General features: G+C 36.1%; 4 protein-coding genes across 8 annotated transcripts; 2 read left to right on the top strand and 2 right to left on the bottom strand.

Annotated features, from left to right (window-relative positions):
* Positions 1 to 437: 437 nt before the first annotated feature.
* LOC116177037 (3-oxoacyl-[acyl-carrier-protein] synthase, mitochondrial) lies at positions 438 to 2,471 on the bottom strand. The gene has a single exon (XM_031495896.1). The coding sequence runs from the start codon at positions 2,397 to 2,399 to the stop codon at positions 1,134 to 1,136; it is 1,266 nt and encodes a 421-aa protein (XP_031351756.1). The 5' UTR covers positions 2,400 to 2,471; the 3' UTR covers positions 438 to 1,133.
* Positions 2,472 to 2,777: 306 nt separating this feature from the next.
* On the top strand, positions 2,778 to 4,328 carry LOC116177097 (transcription factor E2F5). 2 transcript variants are annotated; one of them, XM_031495973.1, is made up of 7 exons: positions 2,778 to 3,059; positions 3,117 to 3,226; positions 3,276 to 3,552; positions 3,606 to 3,725; positions 3,782 to 3,881; positions 3,936 to 3,983; positions 4,035 to 4,328. In XM_031495973.1, exons 1-7 carry the CDS (start codon positions 2,952 to 2,954, stop codon positions 4,145 to 4,147), a joined length of 876 nt encoding a protein of 291 aa, XP_031351833.1. In that variant the 5' UTR covers positions 2,778 to 2,951; the 3' UTR covers positions 4,148 to 4,328. The 2 variants fall into 2 exon arrangements, with proteins under 2 accessions (XP_031351833.1, XP_031351834.1); XM_031495974.1 differs by having other exon boundaries at positions 2,780 to 3,059; positions 4,038 to 4,328.
* A 3,191-nt stretch (positions 4,329 to 7,519) lies between these two features.
* Positions 7,520 to 14,823, top strand: LOC116176015 (ATP-binding cassette sub-family F member 3). The gene is made up of 14 exons (XM_031494434.1): positions 7,520 to 7,743; positions 7,791 to 7,896; positions 7,947 to 8,118; positions 8,170 to 8,292; positions 10,097 to 10,191; positions 10,245 to 10,401; positions 10,450 to 10,556; positions 10,604 to 10,804; positions 13,255 to 13,437; positions 13,484 to 13,657; positions 13,705 to 13,879; positions 13,933 to 14,113; positions 14,166 to 14,386; positions 14,431 to 14,823. The coding sequence occupies exons 1-14, from the start codon at positions 7,671 to 7,673 to the stop codon at positions 14,575 to 14,577; spliced, it is 2,115 nt and encodes a 704-aa protein (XP_031350294.1). The 5' UTR covers positions 7,520 to 7,670; the 3' UTR covers positions 14,578 to 14,823.
* Positions 14,824 to 17,219: 2,396 nt separating this feature from the next.
* Positions 17,220 to 23,815, bottom strand: LOC116176041 (peroxisomal targeting signal 1 receptor). 4 transcript variants are annotated; one of them, XM_031494479.1, is made up of 12 exons: positions 23,670 to 23,777; positions 23,556 to 23,580; positions 23,261 to 23,494; positions 23,069 to 23,208; positions 19,596 to 19,778; positions 19,399 to 19,549; positions 19,230 to 19,354; positions 18,724 to 18,909; positions 18,461 to 18,675; positions 18,129 to 18,294; positions 17,920 to 18,077; positions 17,220 to 17,866 (listed from the first exon to the last, which is right to left on the bottom strand). In XM_031494479.1, exons 3-12 carry the CDS (start codon positions 23,451 to 23,453, stop codon positions 17,665 to 17,667), a joined length of 1,719 nt encoding a protein of 572 aa, XP_031350339.1. In that variant the 5' UTR covers positions 23,454 to 23,494; positions 23,556 to 23,580; positions 23,670 to 23,777; the 3' UTR covers positions 17,220 to 17,664. The 4 variants fall into 4 exon arrangements, with proteins under 4 accessions (XP_031350339.1, XP_031350338.1, XP_031350340.1 ...); XM_031494478.1 differs by lacking the exon at positions 23,556 to 23,580 and having other exon boundaries at positions 23,670 to 23,815; XM_031494480.1 differs by having other exon boundaries at positions 18,485 to 18,675; positions 23,556 to 23,764.
* Between the last annotated feature and the right edge of the window lie 237 nt (positions 23,816 to 24,052).

Below are 24,052 nucleotides of genomic sequence, written 5' to 3'. Positions count from 1 at the left end.
CAAGGTTATACTTGAGCCTAACAAAATTAACGCAATGCAATTTTGTTTTTTTGTTTGAAGTCGAGCAAAAATGTTATACATGGCAACAAAATCATGGTCGTTTTCAAAGCAGAGGGGGGGGGTCCAGATTCATGGATGGTATCCCCCCCCCCACCGATACCTCCCCCACTATATAATATAATTAGGGGATACCATTGTTATATGGGTTTAGCCCTTCAAATTTCAACACACTGGGGTGGACTACCGTCACAGACAATTGGGTGTTTTGTCTGTGCTATTGTTGTAATTTTGTTTGTGCACCATTCATCCGAAACATTTTCAGTTAGGGCAGGGCGCTTTGATAAGATTCCAATTTTAATGTCTTAAGTTACTTTATTATTAGTTATTATTGTTTTTCTAGATAATAAAATTAATGTCAAAATATATAGAGATATGAATTCATTTTTAGAAAACAATTGTATTTTTATTAAATATGTATACCAATAAATTAATGTTCCATATTGATTAATAATCTATGACTGCTGTGATTCCAATCTTCCGCAGAGTATACCGCTACACAGTGGTTTGGACGCCAACATTTCAGCACTAGGTCGAAGAAATGTAACAAAGTTAGGACTATGTCCTGAGTTGGTCATACTTGCATGATGGTAGGATAACGAAAGGTATCACCTGTAAAAAAAGTTTGTGTTCCTTAATTTAGTCGACTGGTGCCAGCCCTTTTAGTGGACGGGGTGCCTGCTACTGGTCCATTGGCTACTCTTGAAGCCAGTCTTCCTAAAACTTAAAACGTATCTCAAATATCTTCTTAAAACTTAATCCCTTGACCTTGGGAAATTCTGGAGCCAGTTATTGACCTACCTACTTATATTAATACATTCTGCCCTCGTGTAAACGAAACTAGAAATAAGTTTCACGCCGTGAGGTTCGAGTCTTGAGTCTTAAACCGTTAAGTTCTTTCCTAACACTTCTGTCTTTTCAAGAGCGTCATAGGCACTTCCAGACCTACCTACGCACTCTATTGTTAGAGAGGGCCTAGAAGGTACTGAGAAAAGGGTCTAATACAGTATTTGTGATTTACCGCATCAATTTAGAAATGAGCTGTACCAGTAAAAAAATAAAATAAAAGAGCATTACTATTTATTAAACTCGGCTATACACAGACAAGCATTTGTACCACCAAAACCAAAGGCATTTTTTAAAGCAACTCGCCGTTTGTTACTGTTCCATTTTTGGTGTTCATTAGGAACCACATTTAAATTTATATCTTCAGAACATTCGAAATTAATAGTAGGTGGCAGTAGCCCCTCTTCTACCGCTTTCACTGTAAATACAGCTTCCAAGTTACCTGCTGCACCCAACAAATGTCCATGTGCACCCTTTGTTGATGACACTGCAACTTGGTCTACATGTGTTTTAAAAACAGAGTGAATTGCCTTTGCTTCAATCGCATCTCCTAAGGGTGTCGATGTTGCATGTGCATTAATATATGTGATGTCGGTTGGAGCAACACCAGCATTATGCACCGCTCTTGACATGGCTAAAGTAGCACCACTGCCATCACTGTGCGGTGCAGTTAAGTGTGATGCATCCCCTGACAACCCGTAACCCAAAATTTCTGCATAAATATGAACATTTCTAGAAAGAGCATGTTGCAATTCCTCTAACACTAAAATAGCGCTTCCCTCCCCTATGACAAAACCGTCCCTTTTTTTATCAAATGGCCGGGAAGCCTTTTGGGGTGTCTCATTAAAACTAGTACTAAGAGCTCTTAATCGACAGAAGCCAGCTACAGATAGGGGCGAGATGCAAGCTTCTGTACCACCACAAATCATCACATCAGCATCCCCGTAACGAATAAAACGGAAGGAATCTCCTATGGCATGTGCACCCGTTGCACAAGCAGTCGAGACAGAATGGTTAGGTCCTCGAAATCCATACTTGATACTAATATGACCCGAAGTCATATTTGATAAAATTCGAGGTACAAAAAATGGACTAACTTGATTATAGCTTTTGTTGAGTGCGTCATTTGTTATACAAACATCTGTTAAATCTATCATACCCATTCCTACAGCTACACCTGTCGATTGCTTTTCATCATCCGACAACGAGATTAACTTAGCATCCTCGATCGCTTCTTTTGCCGCTAAAAGTCCATAAGCAGTTGCGGGACTCATAGATTTTAATTCGCTTTTCGAAAAGTGTAGAGAAGAGTCGAATTGTGCCCCCTTTGACTTTACGATACCAGCCACTCGGCTCGGTAATTTCTCATACAACGGACCCTCTAGTTTTGAAATTCCGCATCTTCCGTTGATTATATTTGACCAGGATTCCTTTAAATTGTTACCTACGGGAGATAAAACTCCCATTCCAGTAACAACCACCCTTCTTGTCGACATTTGTTTTTGAGGTTATTTTTACTGCAAGGAAAATACTCAACTAAAAATTAAAAGTCATACTTGTCATTTCTTATACAAAAACAAATTTAGTAAATATAATTAACGTTGGTCGTCAGTCAGCAGCAGCTGTACAAATTTCCCTGGTGCGTACTTCCGGCATGCCGAATGGATGGTTTTCTGGATAAAATATAAATGTTCATTAAATTCCTTTAACGGAAAAAGCTGGGGGGGGGGGGGGTCTGTTGCTGTTGGTGGCCAAACTCGCGTGGTCAAATTTCCATCACGTTTGCTTATCTTAGTTGTGTTTGATGCGTTGCCTATAAATCGTCGTCAGTATCCTTTGTCATTTTTAAACTCCTCGGTCAAACATGTTTGGAATCTCTGGGCTCTATTGGTATAACAATGACCTATACCAAAAAAATTGCCTAAATTGAAATGGTGAAATAAATCTTGAAATTGAAAACTGAAAATATTTACCATTTGGGCTTTTGTTTCTTAAAGGAATTGTTTACAATCATCGCTAGCTTGAACGATGGTAATATTTCAAAAACCATGTCTGAAGTGCATCAAAGTCGTTTTGAAAAATCACTCGGGTTGTTAACAACAAAATTTGTTAATCTATTGCAGAAGTCGCAAGGAGGAGTATTAGATTTAAAACTAGTAAGTGCAATACTGAACCATATGCAGCCACAGGTCGATATTACATATGCTTTTTAGGCCGCCGATTTACTTGCTGTTCGTCAAAAGCGAAGAATATATGACATAACAAATGTACTGGAAGGTATTGGTTTAATAGAAAAGAAAAGTAAAAACAGTATTCAATGGAAGTAAGTTTTATCATTACTCCTTTACAGATTGATTAACGTTCATTTGTAGACCCTCTGCACATAGCGAAGGGTTACCCGGCTGCAATGCCTCCGAATTTTCTGCCAAAATTATTCATTTAAAAAAAGAAATTGAAAAATTGGAGGACTTTGAGTTGGAATTAGATAAACATAAAAGTCAAATTGAGCAGAATATAAAGAATATTACGGACGATATAGACAACAAAAAATTTTTATATCTGACAGACGAAGACTTTAATAAATGTTTTGGCGAAAATGAGAGTCTTGCTCTAATAAATACACCATTAAACAGTTCATTAATATTGGAGGTAATTCATGTACCAACATTTTTGAGTTACGCTACTTCATTGCTTCGTTTCAGAATTCACAACAATCTGGAGTTATCCAATTGAAAGTGACCTCGTCGTCCACCCCCATTACCGTTAATATGAGGCTTCATCCCAATGAAAGTAAACAAACTAAAAAGAGAACATACGAAAGAGTAATTTATGCAAAGTTACCACTTTTCCTGTAGGTATAATTTACTTTGTCTTGTAGGCCTTTAAAAATAATAATGTAGAGTATATATGTAAAAAGCCAGAATCTATCGAGGATCCTGATATTTCGGCAGCAGAAATAATTTTTAATGGAAGTACAGGTATCTTCAGTTTTTTGTGTTTTTGTTTCAACAAACTTTAATTGTTCTTTCTAGATCTCGGAAGAGAAAATGTATTATATGAAGATCTTCCTCAAAGACATGGTACGTTGATTTGCCGTTAATTTAGTATATTTACCATTTGTTTTGTTTTAGTAGAAAGCCCGTTTATCAGATTAAGTCCGCAACCTACAAATCGAGATTACAGATTCAGTTTGTCTGAAGTGGAAGGTGCAAGTGATATGTTCGATGTTATAGTTGGAGTTTAATTTTATTTTGATACTATTTAATTTATAAATAATTACGGAAGTATTTAGTTTGTTGTTTAAATACATGAAACATTCAAAGATGAAACCTTACATTATTATTTAAAAAGTACATATTAATTTTTTTACATGATAGTCACATGATGTGTGATTTGTTATTTGTAAAAAGAAATTCTTGTACCTACTCTTAATTTTTTTTGTACAATAAAATGTTAAGTTTTGCACAAGTATGGAATATTGTGAGTCCTACCAAAGACTATAGGATAGGATAGTCTTTGGTCCTACACATATGACCATGGAATTTATAACTATCAAATGTGTAGATCCCATAGAACAGTTTGTGACCAAATCCAGACTTGCAGCTAGCTGATGGCAATTCTGTAGGGCAATCAACAGGAGGTGCTATATTTATCAGCAGACAGTAGGTGGCCACATTATAGATAATTTTTTTTAACCATCTTAACCCCCTCCATAAAGTTTTCGAGTTCTTCATAAATCTTAAAGAGAATGAAGAGACCTTTCAAACAATATATCACAAGCTCATACACATTGCCATTAAAAAAATTGGGAGTTGTAACTGTCACTCGAAGGGAGTAAAAGGTAAGGATCACATTTTTCACGTTGAAGAATACCAATTTATACTGTTAATGTATGGTGTACATACCTATACTTATAGTGTACTTGCATTCTATAAGGTGCTTGGGACTATTTCGGTAGAAGAAAATATACGTGTTTTTGGGGTGAGAACCGTTAAAGTGGAAGGTCTGTTAAGTTAAAGCTAAGGTTGATTATTGATGGGGGAATTGTACAGCAACGAATACAAATTAATGTGGCCAACGTGGGTACAGAATAAAAATTATAATAAACAATAACGGGCGATCAAAAATGAGTTGCTGTCGAGTCGCCTTTGGAAGTACAAGTTAAATACGAATTCCCATATAAACAAAAATTCCAAAGGTGACTCGACAGCAACTCATTTTTGATCGCATTGTATAAATGATAGATTTCACTTAGAGTTAATTTTCCATAGTTTGGTTATTTTACAGCTGCTAACATACAAACTGCTGTACAGAACAAATGCCCACATATGCGATCACACTTATCTTTGTTCGTCAGTTCTTCAACAGAGAGGAGGCACGCACGCGTGGGGGTTGCCAAAATATTAAAACACTTTCCGTAGGTGTTTTCTGCAGGTTTCAGTTATCTTTGTTCGTCAGTTCTTCAACAGAGAGGAGGCACTCACGCGTGGGGGTTGCCAAAATATTAAAACACTTTCCGTAGGTGTTTTCTGCAGGTTTCAGCCTACAATTTCGTGACGATTATAAACAAAATTGCAAGAAACGGGACACATTCCGGCCGTGGGTTTTTTTAGCATTACTACTTTCATTTAGTTACAGTACGACCATTAAACTATGGTCCACCATATATCTATTTGTGCCATGGTCTAGGTCCAAAACTCGTAAGTCGCACTTGCAGATGTGTTGCACCGTGACTCCCTCGGCACTGCGCAACCGCAAGCGCTAGAATTTGAATTTGTTTTAACGTCAGGGTGCGACACATCTGAGTAAACCTTGACCTTATATATATGGAGTAAACACACGCTCATATACTTCTCTTATACCGGGTGGTGCCTAGCGCGACGCAGCATAGGGATTTCAATGGTAATTTCTTTATAGTCAATTACTAGCTCCCCTAGTTATTTTAGAGCAAAAGTCTAAATACGATTTTTTTAGAGAAAAAAATACTGCATCTGTTCATACTATTAATTATAATTTTCCGTTTTTCAAAACCGTAGAAATCGACAAAATAAAAAGGTACATTTTACAATAAATCAAATATGCATTGAAATTTCCTAAAAAAACAGCGATCACGTTTCATTGTTTGCCTTTGACGTACCTATATTAAATTTATACTTGTTTATAAATTAGTTAAAGAACTGCAAGTGCAATAACGTTCAAAATGTCCGTCAAAACCATCAGGAAAACGACAATACATTCAACGTTTTGGCTGCATCAGTAGCGGAAAATCCGAATATAAGTTTCTTCAAATCAGTTTTTTTTCTTCGATTATGTAGGTACTCTGGTTCGGAAAATGATAAATAAATAGTATCTGATGCAGATGCAGCATACATTCTTAAAAAAACATTACCCTCTAAGATGCCTTTTATTGCGTCGGTTAGTTGAAACAGAATTAAATATGAAAATCGTTCGACGCCAAGCAACGATAGGTAACAGATACGATGCGGTTCTAGTGTGTTAAAAGATTCCAAAGCATAACTGATTTATAAAAATGTAATTTTTTATTTTGTCACTTTCTACGGTTTTGAAAAATGGAAAATTATAACTAATAGTATGAACAGATGCAGTATTTTTTTCTCTAAAAAAGACGTATTTAGACTTTTGCTCTAAAATAATTTGGGGAGCTAGTAATTGACTATAAATAAATTACCATTGAAATCCCTATGCTGCGTTGCGCTAGGCACCACCCTGTATATATGCACAGGCTCACTGAAGTTGTGAGGTACCAACCTCGTCGATTATTTAAAAAAAAACCACCAGATTCCCAAAAAGCAGTAGCGGTCCTAAAACTGTTCGGAAGTTCACATTGACGTTACTTGGTTTTTTTAAAAAATATAAAGCAAAAAAAAAATCTCCCTACGCACTCGACAGATATGTGCAAGAGCCGCCGTGGTTCAGTTCTAAAAACCTGATAGAGTACACTGCCGCTATTAAAATAGGTAGCCTAAAATTTACTTCGTAATGTAAATTGAGTTAAAAGTTACAGGTTCGCGGAAGTTATTTATGATAACGATAAAGGGTGCAAAGAAAAACCAGTATCGTTTGCTGCAAGAGACTTGCATGCAATTATTATAGGACTGGGGCTATTTTTTTTTTCATGTATAGAGAACCGAAAAGTGCGGGTTTTTTGGGACTAGTAATAACGGTACTGGTATCAGTTCCCGTTATCCCAACTTCTTGAATAACGATTCCAATTCTAAGTGAGGGGCCTATAAATGCAATCGGTTCCGGTTATAATCCCTTTTTGTTTTTGAAGTCATTAAATTAGTTGCTTTGTAAGTCAATGGTTTCAATCACTGGCAGATTATATTGTGTGGGAAAACTGGTAGCGCCAGTCTGACGAGATATTGTGATATGGTGTATACTTAGTTAAATAACGTTATTAAGGTGAAATTTTTGTTTTTCCCTTCGATCGAAAAAACCTGTATTTATAATTGTATGGTATGTTGCCTATCCATGCGGCATTTCTACCACAGAGTTGTATATAAGTACTTATATACAACTCTGTGATTTCTACCAACGTGTCTAGTAATTAGGGTGTTAGATCGTTTGTGTTGGTAACGTGGCAAATCTCTAAATAATTATCCCTTTAGGTTGCCGGCCTTTGTAAAGTCAGTTTCACTGATTTTGAGGTTATCTTCCAGGAGAGGAGAAATTTTTTAAGAAAAATGGTATAATTGCCCCCAACTAAATCATTTTCTCATATTTTCTAGTAGTTTCTTGCCAATATGACTAACTTTAGTGAATTTATTAGGGCGGAATTTCCGTCTATGGATGACGAGCTAAAACATTATGTTGAAGGTACTTTTATCACTGTTTTACCTGTATATGTTAAAATTATTTCATAGGGGTATTGAAAAATGGGGCAGATGAGTTTCAAGATACTGAAGATGTGTACGAAGCAATAGGGGAAGTTTTACAAGAGTCGGCTGATAAAACTGAAGCAGAAATTAAGTAGTTTCTCCATATTAGTCATTTTGCAAATTGTAAGGTAATCTTTGTAGGAATATTTGCACCAGATTGCTAAAAATAATGAATCCGAACAACGCTACTGCACAAAATGGACCGACCAGGGTGTTAAATGCACCAATTCATTTGGGTAGTATGGCTGCCAATTTGGAAAACAACGTCGATGACATAAAAAGTATTTGGGTTATGCAAAGGGATGATAGCTTAGTTAGTTTGTATATTAATGTGAAGGTAGATTTGAGACCGATGTCATTTTAGAAAGTCGATGCTAAAAAATTAGAAAAAGCAGAACTGAAACTGCAACAGAAACAAGAAAAACGTTCAACTGATGGCTGCCGTATTATTGCTCCCCCTAAATTGGAGAGTGCAACAGCTTCACAAGTAATTTTCACTTCACACGAGAGGCTAACCTCCTTTGGAGTGTGGTACTCATTAAATTGGTCTATGTACTTTGATTTGCCTACTCCCTACTCTTCTGATAGCCCCCTCATAGCTTGTTTACTGTATATGTGCTATAAAGACATGTTGCTGTTTCTCGCTTTTCTGCACATTTGCTTAAATCACTCGCTCCTATGCACAACAGTTTCATCCAAGGCATTTTCTTTAGACCCTTTGAAAGAATCATTAGTGCTTAAAATGAGTACAATTGGTGTAGCAAAAGTAGGTGTACAATTATACAGGGTCTGTCACGAGCATCAGACTATTTTAGGAAACCTTTCAAGACAATTTCTTTACACTTAGGTGATTCTTTTATTTTCTCTTGCAGAGTTTATATCTGTAGGTGTACTACTGCATGGGTTTTACATAGACATACTGATATGACTTAATATGTGGATGAAAGAGGTTGTGTGAAATTGCTTTTCTCATCACTGTTTTTCAATGTTAGAATTAATTAAGTTGAGTAGCTTTTCAAAAGTTCTTTCATCCATCCTAATACAGTTGAGATATATCTGGGGTTCTTGAAATTCATGTACCTAATAAATTTCGGTTTCTCTTTGTGAGACCATTATTGGCAAGCCACTGCCTGGTGCAAGCTCATCGTCTTCTTTGGCAAAAATAATTTGCTTCACTTATGACTGTTTTCACAGACAAATTTAAGCTCTGCTTAGCTTAAGTGTAGCTTAAAATCCTTGACAACTATTGTAATAATCCTTGTCATAGATTTTAAGTTACCGTTAAACTAAGCTCAACTTAAATGTGTCTGTGCAAATGGCCATTAATAAGTAATAATAATAATCGTCTAGCTTTTGAAATGACATTTGTTAATGTGCGCTTATTGTAATGTTGCAGATTATTGTTTTGTTCCTTTATTAGGACTTTGTTCATTTGCAAGTTATAGGCAATTTAAATGAAATTTTTGTACTATTATTTCACCAATATTTTTGTATTCTTGAAAATTTCAGATTGATAGCAATTTTCAGATAGCAAGTAGTCTAAAAATTCAAAAAATAGCAATTTATGTCAGTTGTAGTCAGGTTTTGGATTGTTTCAAAAATTGTTTCTGGTTTTCCTGCTATCCTATACAGCATGCTGGGTTGCTACATGACATACTATGGTTTGCCCGAGTTGCTTTCACTAAAATACGTAATTATACGCTCTCACCTCGATAGTATGATATCTGATTTCAAATTTCAAGTTGTTAATCATGCTGATGCCAAATTGAACACTACATTACAAGTAATGTCATATTCCAATTCCTCTTAAAATAGTATACATATTTCAATAGGAGTCCAGAAAACATAAAATGGATCAGGAAAACTGCTTCCGTGCGCTAGCTTGAAAAAGTCCAACTTGTACCAATTTAAAACCACCGTTTGCAGAGCCAAGTTTTGACTTTTTATAGTTTAGTTTTTTTGTAAATTGTTTAACCCATTACAATTTCTGAAATTTTACATGAATTTGTTACTCCATATAAACCCATTGTCCACGGGTAGATGAGGCATCAGCCACTAAGTGTTTTGTTTGTTTTCGTTATGCTGTTCTGTTACACATCAATTTTGGTAGGAGCCGAAGTCAATATGCTTGGGTTAATGTGTCTTTAATTCATCTCATTTTCATGTTACCTTCTGTCGGTGGTCATCTTTGATAGTTTGGGGTACATGATTTGTGAGGGAGATTAGCCCTTCGACAGCATTAATTGTTTAAATCTGCTTTTGAATGAATGCAATGTATATTTTTTCTGCAGGTTACAAGTAAAAAGGATAACAAGTTAGAAGCGAAAGGAGGTAATAAAACGGTTGACATTAGAATAGAGAATTTCGATGTGGCCTATGGCGACAGGTATAATTCATATGTCGCCGTACGTGCATTGTTATATTTTGTATAATTTTTAGAGTATTATTGAAATGTGCCGATTTAGTTTTGGCATTTGGCAGACGTTACGGTTTAGTTGGCCGCAATGGATTAGGTAAAACCACCTTACTTCGTATGATATCAGCCGGACAGCTCAGGATACCTTCTCACATTTCAATTCTTCACGTTGAACAGGAGGTAAATAAATTGCTTGATATTGTTGGTGTTTAAGTGTACATCTTGTAGGTTGTGGGCGATGACACATTGGCTTTAGACAGCGTTCTTGAATGTGATACAGTACGGGAAGCCTTGTTAAAGAAAGAGAAGGAATTAAGTTCTGCTATCAATGCAGGGTAGGTGACCGCATTTCTTGTGCAGATTACTTATTTTTCGTTTTAAGGTCTATTGACCCCAATTTGCCTAACGAATTAACTGATGTTTATACGCAACTACAAAATATTGAATCCGATAAAGCTCCAGCGAGGGCATCTGTGATACTTAATGGACTCGGATTTACTTCCGCTATGCAAAGTCAGGCAACAAAGACGTTTTCTGGTGGTTGGAGGATGCGGCTTGCTCTTGCTCGTGCATTATTTTCAAAGTATGTATGGGAAATTGTCTTTCACAAAATAACTGTGTACAATATTATTGCAAAAATCTGCAACAAAAAACTAAGTGCGATTATGTATGCCACCCGAGATGCCACCCATATTCTTTACTCATGCAGAATTGCTACCTGATGGCCTAGAGAGAGAAGATTGGCGAACGTTAAATATCTTTCTGTCTATTCTGCCATTTTTTTAAAATGGATTCTAATCAATAGGTCTCGAAAAACTGCTGCGGTTGATGCATGTCTGATAGAATGTGAGTTATGACTGGATACGTTGTGAGGCCTTTGAAAGATTACAAATAATGTGCCCCGTGAAGGACGGAGGTGCTTGATTAGGGAACCATACACTGTGTCCAAGATAAGGATGTCTATCTTGGGGATCTCTGAAACCGTAGAAGATGCAACGATGGTCAAATTAGGGAAACGTTGCGCAATTTATTATCATGCTGTAAAGAAAACCAGAAAATTTGATTATTTCCAAAGGTCTGCCAGAAAAACCGAAATTTGCTGATTCTGTATCTATTTTTTTCTTATATGAACAGATAAAAAAAAACATTTTCCCATTGCTATTTGAGCTCTACAAGGTAGCATTGAGAATTTTTTAATGCAACATTTCGTTTCGGAGAAATTATTAACTTTATTTTTTTATGTGATCTGTAAAAAAGTGCATACCGTATTGAGTAGCATTTTTTACTTTTTTATTACTAATACAACGATGTATGGGCCAAAAAAACAAATGTTGGAAACTGTTGGTTTCAACAGAATGGTGCACCGGCGCCCAACGTCCTAATCGTGCAAGAATATCTATCGGACAAATTTCCTGGAAAATGGAAAATGTTTTGATTAACACCCAAAATAAATCTTGAGCATGAATAGAAAAAACTGACATGAAAACTCGTTTATCTGGTTTGCACAAAGGATTCGAATAAACGCACAATTTATTCATTGACAATGACAAATTTATTCCGAAACGTATGAAACAATGAAAACAAAATCCCTCAAAGAAAGAAAAGCTTACAAGGGTTGTTTTAACATAATACCCCACACGCAGGCGGTCAATAAATAAAATAAAAAATCTTAAAATTACTTGCAGTTTTTTTAAGAATATTGTATAATTGAATATTTGTAACTGGATCTTGGTAAATAAGATGAGAAATATTCGGTGGACGTTAATGGAGTTGGTGAACGGTGGATGATTATTAAACCATGAGTTCCCAGTGAGACTGTGCACAACGAAGAACCGCTACAATCCTCAAGGTCACTTGCCAGTCTACTACCATTTCTGCACACATTAGCTCGTTGACTAATGACATTGGTATGGTACCTACCTACAATTTATTTAACTTGGATTTCTGCCTTAAATTAAATCTATAAAATTGTTGAGTCACTTCATACAACAAAAAAGTGATTTAGTATTTTTCTGAAAAAATGACTAAATTGTCACGAATTTAATGCTCTTCAAAAGTGTATATAGTGGTTTTCGTCAAAAAATGTATAGTTTTGGAGATATAGAGCAAAAACTAAGAGAAGTTCGAGAATTTCGCGGTTTTTTGTGCTACACTTTTTCCACAACTTTTATGGAGTTGCAAACTTTAGTATACACTACCCTAATGGGCCCAGACAACATATTAAAAAATCAGAGATCCATCGATTTTGACTGGCCTATGTAGCCAGCATCAAAGGTTTCCAACAAAGTTTTCAAGTTATTCACGATTTTTCAAAATAAATAAATTAATTTAAAAAAACTACCTAATGGACAGTTTTTACCTTCAAAACATGCTTTATTGTTTTGCACTTTCAAATGTTGAAACAAATTCTACATCAATCAATTATTACATTCTTTATCTGTTATGCTTTTTATTTTATTTAGATTTTCTAAATTTGTGACCGTTATGGTCGCTTGGCATGGAGCAATACAACGCGCAAGAACTTGCAGAAAGCATTGCATTGTATTTGACATTTTAACATCGTGCAATTCTACTTCAATTGCCACATGTCTGCCAACAGAAGAAAAACATGGATTTGTCAACAAAGTTGCTAACCCCAAATAACAATTACATTTTGATTGCTTGAAGTAACATGAAAATTACAAAAATAAATAAGATTAATTAAAAAAAGTAATAACTGCGTCCCTCAGCATCATAGTTTTCGCCGCTGTAGTGTACTAGGTTGGTGATACAAAAACAACTAGATTTATCCCTAGAATTGCGTGGGGGGCGTGGTTTATACGAGTCTCATGCAGCGGTTGCAGCAATTGATCAGCTGGCTTTGAACTGTGCATGCCTTTCACTCTTTCTTTGGCATGCCAGTAGCCATTGAAATTTTAATGCTCCCATATCAAGGGGGCTTTATGCATAATTTTCTTAGCAGGCCTTGAAAAAAATAAAAATTTTCCCGGAATGAACCGCTTATGCAGAATTTTTTTATCACTCCTATTTCAGGCCCGATTTATTGCTCTTGGATGAACCGACAAACATGTTGGATATTAAAGCGATCATCTGGTTAGAGAATTATCTACAGAATTGGCCGAACACGTTACTGGTAGTCTCGCACGATAGGAACTTTTTAGACTCTGTGCCAACGGATATTTTGTACCTGCATACTCAGAGAATCGATTCATATAGGTAAGGGATGTTAGTACAATGCCCCGTATTTTATCATGTGTGACAGAGGTAATTATGATCAATTTATTAAAACCAAAACGGAGAAACACAAAAACCAACAACGAGAGTTCGAAGCCCAACAACAACATCGACAACATGTCCAAGAGTTCATAGACAAATTTAGGTATAACGCAAATCGGGCCGCTTCAGTGCAGTCAAAAATTAAAATGTTGGAAAAATTGTATGAGTTCTTATTTGTTATTTTTGTTGCTATATTTGTAATTGTAGACCTGAGTTGAAGCCGATCGAAAAAGAAGTCAATGTCATTCTAAAGTTTCCTGAAACTGAACCACTGTCACCTCCAATTTTACAAATTAACGACGTAACATTCGGTTACAGCGCTGGTAAGATCGTCTTTAGTAACGTGAATTTAGGAGCGACTTTGGACTCTAGGATATGTATAGTAAGTATAGGAGATGTGCACTCACATCAATTGGGTAACCTCACGTTGAACAGGTAGGTGATAATGGAGCAGGTAAAACCACGTTATTAAAAATAATCATGGGACAGTTGACGCCGACATCGGGTATATGCAATGCGCACCGAAATCTCAAGTTCGGTTATTTTAGTCAACATCATGTTGACCAATTAGACATGAATATGAATTCTATAGAGCTACTACAGGCTAGCTACCCTGGTAAATAGAAATGGGATGAAATTTGAGTTTTTTTTATTGTAATCCTTTATAGGAAAACCGATTGAAACGTATCGGCGGCAGTTAGGCAGTTTTGGTGTTTCGGGGGATTTGGCTCTACAAACAATCGGCAGCTTATCTGGAGGTCAAAAATCGCGAGTCGCGTTCGCTAGAATGTGCATGGGGTGTCCAAACTTCTTAGTTCTGGATGAACCTACGAATCATCTTGATATTGAAACCATTGAAGCTTTGGGAAAAGCTATTAACAAATACAATGTAGGTTATTTTGTTTGTCCTGTGTATCTAAAATGTAATTGCAGGGAGGAGTCATATTGGTGTCCCACGATGAACGCTTGATACGAATGGTTTGTACAGAGTTGTGGGTGTGTGGAAATGGCCACGTTCAAAGTATTGAAGGCGGTTTCGATGAATATAGAAAAATTGTCGAGCGAGAATTAGAAAGTTAATAACACGCTTAAAAGTGTATTAGGCAATTTATACAAATAATCGATAACGCTAGATTTTTCTATTTATTCCCTATTGGGTTGATAAAAATAATACTTATTTATTGACCATCTATACCTATATTTTATTATACCGTCATAACAATGCTTTTTAGATGCCAATAGCTTACACTATATAATTTCAGTTCCATTTTGCAGAATTGTGTACCACTGCATGTAATTTGATTGTAAATAAATTGGTGCTTCTTATTTATGGTGTTCATTTAAATGCCTTATTTGTGTTTTCCTGAAATGTTCTCCAAGTTAACCACTTTGGCTATGTCTGCGCAATGTTTTTCATTCTTCATTATTTGCTATGTCTATCCATTAGCACGATATCTCGCAAACGAATGGACCGATTGCGATGAAATGTTGCCGGTGAAGTCTTAATCAAATTTGTAGATCGGCGTTTGTGAATTGGTAATGTAAGCCAAAAATAAGGAAGGCCCTTTTGAGATCTCTGTTATGAACCGAATTGCATAAAATTCAAAATGAGCATAGCTTTAGTTATATAATTTGCAATGCCAAAAGTTGAGTCTAATCATCTCAACCATTTAAGAACAAAAAATTGCGAATTTTTTTATTTATGAAAGTCGTTAAATGAAATTTGATACATAGGAACTTTGAATAAAACTTTATTAATTATGAAAGCCGGCCTGTGTCGCGCAGTTGAGTTGCAATTCTGCCATTTGTGGTCGAATATTAAAAGCTCGATAGAATGGGGTTAAGTGGTAGAACAGACAGTGTGGTACCCTCTTGGCTGAAACCCCGCCCACTAAAAAAAAAGATAAAATCAAAAATTTTAATGAAATTTGATACATACGCACTTGGGTTTGCGTATGCGCAATGCCAACTAGCCTATTTATGAACGCATTTAAATTGAATTTGATACATAAGCACTTGGGATCGAATCAAAAACGAATGGACTGATTACAATGAAATTTTGCAGTTGGATTCTTTATCAAATTTGTAGATCAGAGTTCGTAAATTGGCAATGTAGGCCAAAAAATAAGGAAGGCTCTTTTGACATCTCTGTTATAGTTGTAATCAAAGAGTTGTATATGAACCCAAAATTACATGAGATTCAAAATGAGCGTAGCTTTAATTATATAATACGCAATGCCAAGCTATAGCCATACCCAGGAGCTCGTTTGCTATATTTGTTTAATTTATTTCTGTTGATTTTTTCTTTTAGCCATGTGTTTCTTTTACGTTCTATTCTTTGGAAAAGCATCCTTTCTTCTCTTCTCGTGGCCATACTTACATATTGACCAGGACTACCAGAAGTAAAAGAGGACACAGAGTTGGGGAATGAGGTGTGCTCTACCTACACCACCATAGAAGCTGATAAGGAGAATCTACACCACCAAGGAAGCTGAGAAGAGTGAGAATAACTAAGCACCAATCCTCTTGAATTTACAAAGAGGGTAGCAACGGCGGTACTTGGGAGTCAAGAAGACTGAAACAATTCTACAGGAGGACGCGATTTATAGCAATGAAGCTCGAATTCCTAAGACCAATAACGGAGCAGAGCCTGTCACGATGGTGACATTCCAGAAGAGCGTGCGGAAAGGCCTTGGGAGAGGAATGATGAGAGATTATGCAAAAAAAAAACAAGAAGAAAGCCTTTGAGATCGCAATGAACAAGAATAAGGTGGACGATGCGCAAGCTGTAAGAAAAAAATAAAAATCATAAACTTCCACTTTTACAGAAATTCACTTATTCAAAATATTTACCTACCACTGAACGCTAAACAAAACTTATGGAGTGAAATTAAATGCAAATTCCCCACTAATGATAAAAAATTGACCATTGGCCTTTATTATTTGGATTCGATTATCATCAATAAATGCAATACAAATCTGATTCGCGGAAATGATTTTTATAGGTCGGTTTCTTTAAGAATATTATGATTACGTTAAATAAAAATGCTAAACAAATGCCTAAAAATAATCAACCAATACAAATTAACAATTTAAAGTAAATTATGTACTTAGGTATTGATGAGACTAACGTTTTCTTCAGGTTAGGTAAAATTGATAATGCGCTTGGGAAAGGTAGTTTCAACTTAAAAATATGGAAAACAGATCGCTTCGTGGCGGTACAGCTGAACTATCATCACCGCCCTCGTAATGTTAGTTTCTTGTTTAATTCGCGATTCAGATTAACAGTGAGACCTCTGGTGGCAGCACATTGTAATTAATACAGGTGGGAGAAGACCGCCATTTTGTTTATTTACAATAATGCCCAAAAGCTTAGGAAAGGAATAAGACTTAAGAGTACTTATTTACATACGAATCTTCGTAATTAGGCGAATTAATTTTCTCGAACCAAAGTGTACGTGCTTGCTATCAAAGCCAAGGTGAGAATGCATTAGAACTGGCAACACAGTCGAGCGCGCGCTTATCTACCAAACACGAAATGCGCGTCATTATCGTCCTTATCTCCAGACTTACTTCCGTAGATATCAATACAGACTGAAGCTTTTGAATAAAAAGGGGATACTATCACATCTCAAACATCTCTTTGAAGTAGCATATTGCTTCATCAGTGTAATAAATCATTATTCAAAAGCGTCTCCAAGATTTTTAAGGATAAGCAAAAATGAATATAGCATTTCTATGTATTTCTTTAGTTAACATAAAACCTTCTCTTCTCACGAACAAAAGACACGAACTTAAATAATTATAACAATTCATTAACAAATATAGGTAGGCAACGATAGTAGAACCACGAATTACACATATAGTTCATGTAAATGATCAAATACAATGGGCGCGTTCTCCAGACGAAGCGCTACCTAAAGGCTAGAATACTCTAGCAAGATTTCTCGCGCGAGGTGCTGTCTGATAGCACTGTCAAGATGTAACTACCACCGTATGTTCGACTTACAGTGGTATGTACACCTCGACAGTGCTGTCAGACAGCACCTCGCGCGAAAAACCTTGCTAGAGTATTTCCGCCTTTAGGTAGCGCTCATGAAGCACTTCGTCTGGTGAACGTAAGCAATATTCAAGGTTCTGCTACCGTACTAGGAAGCATTAAATAATTTATTCATTTAAGTGAAACGCTTCATTTAGTAGCGTCAAATCTCTATTGTCCACAGCAGGTCTTAGATCAGATCGATGCATCAGTGAGAGACACATACGCAATGTTGCCCAAATCGTTTCGGACATTTGAATTTTAGAATTACCCGCTTTGGATCCTCTCGCTTGTTGATTTAAAGCCATTAAAAAGTGCTCTGCCGCTTCTCTATAAACGCATAGTTAAATTTATCGATCACACTCGGTTTTAAGGGTTTTTACTTGTACGCTCCCAAATTGACACATGTAATTCCGACATTGTACCGAGCCCTTATAAAGCCTGGAGATATATTTAGAGCATGGTGATATGCTTCCACAGCTTCTTCCGGCTTATTGCCGTTTGCTAATGTCGCTCCTAGTCGGTTCCATAATCGAGAATCCTAAAAGTGGTTACGAAAAAATGTAGCAAACAGCATGTAATGGTAACTTACTTCAGGTTTAACATTTAGTGCGACTCGAAAACAATCGACTGCTTTATCATACTCATTGGATAAATTGAAAAGAACACCGAGACCACATTGCACTTCATAGTCAGGATTAATCGGCTGCCTTTGCGCTACTTTAATAAATAAATCTTGTACCATTGTATGTTGTTCCCTGCAAAATTGAAGAGGTAACAAAAATGGTATTGCACATCTCTAAAAAGGCAACAAATGTTTCCCAAGCACTTATTGAGTAATGAAATAGTTCTTTCGTGCCATTTTTAAACAAATTATTCGCCCCCTATGTAAACCAATTGCCATGACATAAAGCGATGACTTACTGATCAAGCAAACTTGTAACTTGCCCAGATAATTGAAAATCTGCAGGTACCACGGAAGAGTATTCGGGATGATTTTTCAACCATGTTACTAACGACTGACAAGCTTGATGGTGGTAATTTTCGTTTGTATAGCTCACCGCCAATGCCATGAGAACTTTCAAATTGTTCGGCTCCAATTCTAAGCATTTCTTTAAGGCACAAATTGCGTTAGGGTCCTACAGGAATGATAAATAACACCAGTGAAAAAAATGATGACACCAAACCTGTTCATTTTCAGCTTGTGTCGTCCCTAATAACTGCCAGGCTTCTGCACAGCTTGGATCTTGCCGAACGGCGGCTTCGAAGCAAAGTACGGCACCTGGTAAATCGCCTTTTTCAAGCAAATCTTTTCCTTCGCTTAATGGCGAGTTAGTGTCAGACATAGGGTTATTCTCGGTAAATTCATACTCCTAAAAATATAACATTTACTTCTGTTACAAAAGTGTTTTCTTTCAAAAATCACGATCGCGCGCATTTATTTCAAAACGCAGGGTAAAACTTCAGTGGTTTAGGAGTAACAAACATTTACACATGTGCATGTTCCTACATCACCGAAGACTGATACTTTATAATGCTGTAAAGACTGTTCAACAGCATAGAACTATATGCATATTTTTTGTAACTTCTTTCATTTTGATGGTGGCGCGCCATCATTAGATGGAAGCATGGTCATCATGTGCACGTGGGCTCCTACATGTACCCCCTGTGCACTTCATATAGCTTTGCCTACCTTATAAGGATCACAATAATTTTCGAACTCAGATACCCAAGGATGTTCAGCGTGCGAATCATTTTCAGCTAACTTTCTCCATTCGTCTTGCAGTTTATCCCAAAACTGGCTATTGGAGTTGTCATCTGCGCAAATTGTTTTAACGCAAGCGCAAGAAGCAATACCTTACCGTTCGTGGCCACATGTTGCCCATCCCACACCTCGTTCATGATATTTAAAGTATCATTTGCCGACTTTGCGTATTCCTCTGACCATGATTTAGCTAGTGGATCTTCCAAAACTGCATTATCGTCATCAACTTGCTTCATGAATTTTAAGAACTGCAATTGCAACGTGAAGATATGAGACGGTGAAAACGAAATTTACCTTTGAGTAAGCAAATTTTGGGTCATCAGTTGAGTTTAACATTGCATCACTTTGAATTAGTTGTTGATTGGTCTCAAAATTATTATCGTACTCTTGAAACCACTGGTTGTCTATCATACTCTGATCCCTTTCTCGTGCACTAATTTCCGCCCACACAGCTTCATTGGCTGCTACGTCAAAAGCCTATTCAGAAGAAAATGTATTTTATTAGTTGGTGATAAGTCAAAACTTAAGGGTTATGACTTTATCACCTGAGATTGATATTACCCCAAGGTGGTGTTCTCATATTTTCATGAAATTAATTTAATTAAATTTTTTATATTTTAAGTATACGGTAAATTAAAAAAAAATTTTTTTTTATGTATTTAAACAATTTTATTTGCAATATGTTAATGTTGTAACCTTTTGTTAAATTCATAAATATAATATAGTAAAAATTTTTTTTAGTTAAGTTAGTAATCAAATTCCTCATTTTTCAAAATTCTCCCCATTGTCTTAAAACTACTGAAATCGAACAAGGAACGATTGATTCAGGACTTGGTGGTACATTTAAAAACCAGGTATCTAATTCTTGACAGAATAGCTTCCTAGCTGAAACCAAAAATTGCCAACATATGTACGCACTTACAGACGGGAAAAATTTATTCTTTAAAAGTTGCTTAAAATAATCTAAAACGTCAACATTTGATGAAAGGACCTACCATCTAAATTTCGTTAAAATTGTTCCATAAATAAGTTGCATTTCTGCGCATGCGCAACACGATTTTTGCGCATGCATTTTGTTTGCTTTTATTAGGAGGACCTACCATCCAAATTTCGTTTTAATTGTTCCATAAATAAGAAAATTGCATTTCTGCGCATGCGCAACACGATTTTTGCGCATGAATTTTGTTTGCTTTTATTAAAGGGACTTACCATAGAAATTTCGTTTAAATTGCTTCAGAAACAAGATCGTTGCGTTTTGCACATATGCAACACAATTTTTTGACTTTGACAATTTTTTTCTCCGTTTTTTGATAATATAACCCGGCCCAATTTTTTGTAGGTTGTACACAGGAAAATAAGGTCTTCCAAATAATAGAATAAAAATTTTAGGTTGCTATTTGAAAAAAAAGTTCGATGCCGTTACGGCGCTCCAAAATTTTTTTCAAAAATCCGGCCCGTTATTTTTCTGTTCGGTATGCCTAAAACATATATACAAAATTTCAACAAAATCCGTCGAGCCGTTTTCTCAGAAAATTGCCAACAAACGTACGTACGTACATACAGACGGAAAAAAATTTTATTCTTTAAAAGTTGCTTAAAATGGTCTAAAACGTCGACATTTGATGAAATTTTGAAATGTTCAAAAAACGGCTATCGCAATAGCTACCTAGCACATGCTAGGAAGCTAAAAAACACGGGTAGTGTGGGGGCAATTTTTACTAGCACCACCAATAGGTGGGCGAGTTCGCTTGGTACAGGGAGTAGCAGTTTGACAACGGTACTGAGGGTCCCTAAATGGACTTCAGGTTAGGTTGGTAGAGCAGCTTAGACTGACACCCCGTCCACTTAAAAATAAAGGCAAAATAAATAAATAAGTGCTCTACTGACGTCACTGGCAGAACCTGAAATATTGATCCTTTGCAGAATCTAAGGAGAGGCTTCCTACTACCAAATGTTAATCTAGCTATATACGTTTTTTTTATTAATATTAATTTTATCACCAGTCACAATTTGTGCCAAAAAGTCAGCATCCTGTTCCTGTTTTCAATGGATTTCTGTCCTCACAGAACGATTTAGCTCAAAATGTTACCACATAATATGATGGGGCATCATACCTATACCCGAAAAACCATTCTTTCACAAATGGTTTTTTGCTGATGCCCTGCTTTTGACAGAAACTCACGCTGTGATGCTCGAACTTCATAGAACTCATATACTCACACGAGGTGGTAGAGTAAGAAAATATGACACAAACTAACACCTTAATTCAAGTTTCTCATTTATTTTTTTATGGCTAGGTAGATCTCTTTTCCCTCTCCCTCCAACTTAATTTTTTTATATGGCCGCTCAAAAAAAGTACACACTGTACATCACATTTTTTATTACAAATATGATATACCTATAGCACACAAAATAACAACATTGGAAACTATTGGTTTCAACAGGATGGTGCAACCGCGTATAACGCCTTATTTGTACGAGAATACATATCCAACAAATTTCCTGGAAAATGGAAAATTTGTCCGTGCATTTGACACGCGAGTGCGATTTGCTTACAAGAAGCACCTTCCACTGAAATTTAAGAAGAATTGGATCACAGATAAGAAATAATATCCGTTTGCGCTTGTGTTTGAGTAAACACTCAAAAATCCATAATTGCGCGGCTAATCTTCTTCAAGAAATAAAACTGGTGGTGCTTGGGAAAATTGCCTCCATAATATTTAGGAGTCTAAAATTTGTGGCGCTTTTTGTGGTGATCGGATACAAGTGTGGTGCTAGCGTTAACCCCTGACAGTCAAGAGCTTTTTTTTGTAAAATGTATCATGGCGCTAGATGATCTCCAAGAGGCGCTAGCTATGACTCTAGCGCTGCAAAGAGTTACATTTTATTTGCAGTTTTAGGGATAGTTGTGGATCTTTCCGACAAAACCAATTTGAAAACAATCGAATAAAAACTGTAGTAGAAAAAAACTGAAAAATCACCATGTTAGTATAACACGCTCGTGGATGGCGTCCAGATGTCGCCGACTCCATGTCATGTAGCCCTGTCCTTAAACTTGTTAATTACACGGCCCCAGTAGGTACATGTACACTCCTTCTCTTTCTACAAGCGTTTTTCTACAGGCCCGCATTTTCTGGCAGCCAGCCAGCTGACCAAAGTGAGATTAAAAGCTACCTTTTTACAAATAAATTTGCAAAAATGCACTAAAAAAGTGTCCCACCAAGTGGCCTCATTTTTTAAATTTTTTCAAAATTTTATCAAAATCTGCTTTAGCATTTCTCAAAAATAATGTCTATTGCTACTTGTTGTAAAAAATGAGAGTTTAACAAAACCCAAACACAATCTTCATGGACGTAAGTAATACTAATAATATTTAATTATTTACTATACCAAATTTTTAAGAAATGAGGCAATTTTTGCCATTTTCAGCTACTACTCCGCCTACTCAAGAAAATATTATATTGGGGTCCATCGGACCTGTAACATTAATCAACATCCCAAATTTGCACATGTCAGCTACTCATATAGCAAGTAGATGAACATTGAAAAAATAATTTGCTAATCTTGTCAGTGATGTAAATATCAAGTTTTTTCAATCGCTATAATTAGATTAACATTGTAAATATACTCGCTGGAAGTTTGCCTTACAGTCTCACGCTTAGCTATAATAAAATACTTCCAACCTCAAAAGGTAATATACTATAAACATGATAGAAAAGCTGCATGAAATTAGCAAAAAAAGTGCCTTGAGCATTAAATGTAATTACCCCGAAAGGGCCATGATCGCTTTGCTTCGAATATTCCAGAGCCCAATTATTGTCGTGCAGGTGATCTTTGATAGCGACCGCAGGTACAGGCGGCAGTGAGGCACGTTGAGATTCAATTTCGTGCATTTCCCGCATCAAATCTTAAATGATAAATTATAGTACATCACATTTCGCCAATAATCTGTGTAATACCATCCATTCGAAAAGATTGTGGAGCAGCCCTCGTTTCCGCAAGGAACTGTTCGACAAGTTGATCAGAGCTACTGGGAAACACATTTTGTCTATAATTTTCCCTCAATCCATGATCCTGTGTCAAATGCGATGTAAGTTGGACAATTGCGTTACTTTGACCACAATCTGCTTCAGTTAGCTGCCTCAACGCCATGGTTTTATCGGTGATAAAAGTCGAAAGGTAATAAAGGAACCCTAATAAAACAGTTCACGTCACTACGAATGCAGTATTTAAATTCTAAAATGTGATAAATACCTGTGTAGTTCAGTATCCGAAGAGCCTTAGAGAAATTAAATAAAATGAAGAATAGGAATATTATTTAACACAGAGAAGAAATGAGTATTCCGTGAATAATAACATGTTAGTTACCTCATTCTGACTTCTGCGATATAGTTGTTGTTTAATCGTATTTCAGCAAATTGCAATTTTATGGTTGATCTTTGAACAGAGGTTAAGACATTAAATTTTTCATAGTTCATACAAATCATTCAAATGTTATACTCGTAGACCTGAAGGAGCATTACTTATACAGGTATACTTGTGTCATTGATTATACACACATGTGTGTATAATCAATGCTTGTGTGAAATAGAACTAAATATTCATATTATTATACTTATATTATGTTTATATACAGTGACTGGCGCTTTCTTTCGGTGATCCGGATTGTCAAATCACGTTCTGTCGAAGTGTGATCTTATGATCACGATTGCTAAAATAGTGAACAAACTGAACATAAAAGTTTTATGATC

Source organism: Photinus pyralis, unplaced genomic scaffold (assembly GCF_008802855.1).
Source record: "Photinus pyralis isolate 1611_PpyrPB1 unplaced genomic scaffold, Ppyr1.3 Ppyr1.4_LG7, whole genome shotgun sequence".
Lineage (NCBI taxonomy): Eukaryota > Metazoa > Arthropoda > Insecta > Coleoptera > Lampyridae > Photinus > Photinus pyralis.
The sequence above is the reverse complement of the archived record's forward strand: the minus strand, read 5'-3'. Positions and strand labels throughout refer to the sequence as shown.